The sequence below is a fragment of the Haplochromis burtoni genome, unplaced genomic scaffold (assembly GCF_018398535.1).
Source record: "Haplochromis burtoni strain Fernald_Lab_line unplaced genomic scaffold, NCSU_Asbu1 Contig_932, whole genome shotgun sequence".
NCBI classification, from domain to species: domain Eukaryota; kingdom Metazoa; phylum Chordata; class Actinopteri; order Cichliformes; family Cichlidae; genus Haplochromis; species Haplochromis burtoni.
In genome coordinates this window covers 42,497-45,637 of record NW_024583293.1, presented here as the reverse complement: position 1 = coordinate 45,637, position 3,141 = coordinate 42,497, and the positions used below count along the sequence as shown (strand labels likewise).

At 38.7% G+C, this 3,141-nt stretch overlaps 1 protein-coding gene across 1 annotated transcript in view; it reads right to left on the bottom strand.

The window, feature by feature from the left end:
* LOC102310857 (nucleotide-binding oligomerization domain-containing protein 2) overlaps positions 1 to 3,141 on the bottom strand; it is a gene marked incomplete at its 3' end in the record, with an annotated part of 10,969 nt that overhangs the window by 2,518 nt on the left and 5,310 nt on the right. The window contains exon 4 of the mRNA XM_014330629.2: positions 964 to 1,239. Within this exon, the coding sequence (XP_014186115.1) occupies positions 964 to 1,239 (276 nt within the window). The remainder of the gene's footprint in view (positions 1 to 963; positions 1,240 to 3,141) is intronic.

Sequence of the window (3,141 nt, the reverse complement as noted above, 5' to 3'; positions counted from 1 at the left end):
AAAATAAACTCCACCTAAACTTGGTTCATATCTGACCCAGAGAGACTGCAGGTCATAACTTCTTACCTGAAGTTCAGTTCACACTTGGACCGGCGGCCGCCTCGGGTCTCTTTTCCTTCTGTGTCCCTTTCCCTCCTCCAACTGCTGGCCTCACCACTTGCTAATATTACTGAATCTGTGGAAGCTCCGCGATGCCACCACACGAAGTAACGAGTAACGACCCTTTCTAAATCCCAGTAACGACTAACGCGTTCCTGGTTTTGGCATAATAACTAGTTACCGTGCTCGTTACCACAATAATAACGTAGTTACTGTAACGCGTTACTTAATAACGCGTTAGTCCCAACACTGGTGTTATATGTAAGTGAGATGTTCATATGACATGAAACTTTTACAGTATCATAAGACAAAAATAAATTTGGTTTGTATTGTTTTCATATAGGTACCCTAGGGGGTAGGGTACCACACCTGAGGAGCTAAGGCTAAGTTAGCTCTTCAGGGTATGTTAAGGATATTTTTAGGTTCTAATATTATATGACATCATTCAAATAGAAATAAAGTACATAAACGTCCTAAGTATTTACAGGTATTTCGTCAGCTAGATGTAAACATTTTTTTCCAAAATAACTATGGATGACATGGTTAAATTACAAGCCAGTTATTTTACAGTAATAATAAGAATAAGAATAAGAATTTTAAAAATGCATGAATAATTCAATTATTATAACTGTAGAGATATCACACTGGAGAACATGAGTCCATAACGAATTATAATGTTAATAAACTGGCAAGTGTGTTAAGAACTTCATTGATAACAGTTTTATGAATAAAATTTAATACATGTATTTTCAAAAATATTGACATACATGTAACAGTTTGCTAATTAAATAAAAAATTTTAAACATGAAAATGAGTTAAAACAAAACAAAAAAACCCCTTTGTTTTACAGATATGTGGTCTCACCTTTCTTTGTAGATGAGGAGTGATGCAGTTGAGAGGAGAGAACTGGATCTATAATCCGAAGATGGTTGATAGTTATCCTGCAGGCTTTGTTTCCTTTTTTTTTCACTGTGTCAATAAGGCAGCGAGCCTTATTTGCTCTGGTTTGGTTTTCTTCTAATATCGATTCTTTCTCCAGATCATCCAAAACACCATCACTTACAAGGGCTTCAAGGAGCTGTGTAAAGATTTCTATTGACACCCTCTTCACAAATTCTGTCCGTAACATGGCAAGCTCCTCTAATAGATGAAGAAATGAACATGAATGTGTCACTTAGTGTCACAGTCAGGCTGCGAAGCTGACTGTATAAATGTGAGGAGTGGACCCAAAATGCAGACACATAGAACAAAACGTGAATGTTAACAAGAAGTGAGCCATTTAATATGGCTGATGGAAAAATACTAAGGCAAACAAAGATGAGACTAAACAAACAACCTAAACTGGGGAAACTAAAAATAAACATGAAAAATCCTAAACATGAAAGTTGGCATTGATACAAAGTTACCTGGAACATTAAACGTGGAACATGGAAACCTAGGAGCATGGCATGGAAAAGAACAGACGACCTGACAAGGAATGACTGACAACACAGGACTAAATCACACAGGAGGATAATGAGGGAAGTGGGAACACATGGGGAAACAGCTGACACACATGCACATAACGACATCACAGGGGAAACGTAAAACTAAACACATTGAACACAGGAACACAGGACCTCTTCAAACTTAAACAGGAAACATAATGAAATGCAAACATGACAACATGAACTTGAGAATTAAAAAGACATGCATACATGAAACATATAAAGGACAAGGAAGACTTAACACAGGGGTTGAAAACACAAGGGGAAACTAATAAACAAATGAACTTAGAAAACCCAATGAACTTAAACATAAACCATAGATATCAAAATAAAGTAAAACTTAAAACGCTGGGTCAACAGACCCAGGAACGTGACACTTAGTAAACTTAACTCTGTTTGAAAGATGTGCAAATAGATTACAATTCAGTTTTTTATGTGAGTGAATTCTGATAAAATTATATTTGTGAATATAAAGGTTCCACCCCTCCTGTGTGTAACTGATTAGTATGATTTCTGATTCCGATGCCAAGCAGGGCTTCCACATGGGCTTTCTTCCCTGAGCCAAAATGCTGAAGATGTGTTGTGAATTGAGGTTTGCAGCATGACAGTGACCCCCATAAATACCTCTGAGGCAGCAAAGTAGAAATAAATATTAGGCACATTAAGGTCATCAAGTACCCTAGCCAGTCTGCAAACCTCAGTCCTATATGTCTGTGAAGGTTCTCAGACGTCCAGGTTATCGTAGTCTAAACTTGGAAAGACTTCTTTAAGTTTTTTTTAAAGTTTTAAGAAACTTAAAGAAGCCCAGATGCTTTTCCTTCCAAGCTCCTCATACTCAGTCCTGTAGAAAGTCTGTGGATTCAGCTGAAACTTCAAGTTCCTAAGTGGCAGGCAAAGGTAACGAGGAGTGGGCCAAAATCTCTCCTGAGATGTGTGCAAACCTCCAAACAACTATGCTTGCCAAAAAAATAGGTTCTGCACCAAGTACTCCACTAAGTCATGTTTTCAAGTTCATCCAATTGATCATATGATCAACTAATCAATCACTCACTGGGTTATGTTTCTTTATCTTTCACTTTCTGCCTATTGCATACAACTGTGCAATGGAAACCTCTCAGACAGGCTGACCGAAGCTGACCCATAACATGACTCATCGACCGAGAGACAGTAACCTACAGTCTACTGTAGGAGGCTTAAACCTACCAATTAGAAACAGCTACAGTGCTTTTAAAAATGTGCTAAAATGTATTAGCACTTAGCTGTATCTGACTAGACTCATTTAACCATCAGTTAGATGAACAGTTCACTACAGCCACAGTTTTGATTCAGATGCTTATTATGAGATTAGACCTTTTTTTATTAACTTCCCTGACTTCAACTCCATCCATCCATCCATCCATCCATCCATCCATCCATCTTCTTCCGCTTTATCTGGGGCCGGGTCACAGGGGCAGCAGCCTAAGCAGAGAAGCCCAGACCTCCCTCTCCCCAGCCACCTCCTCTAGCTTATCCAGGGGAACACCAAGGCGTTCCCAGGCCAGCCGAGAGATATAAT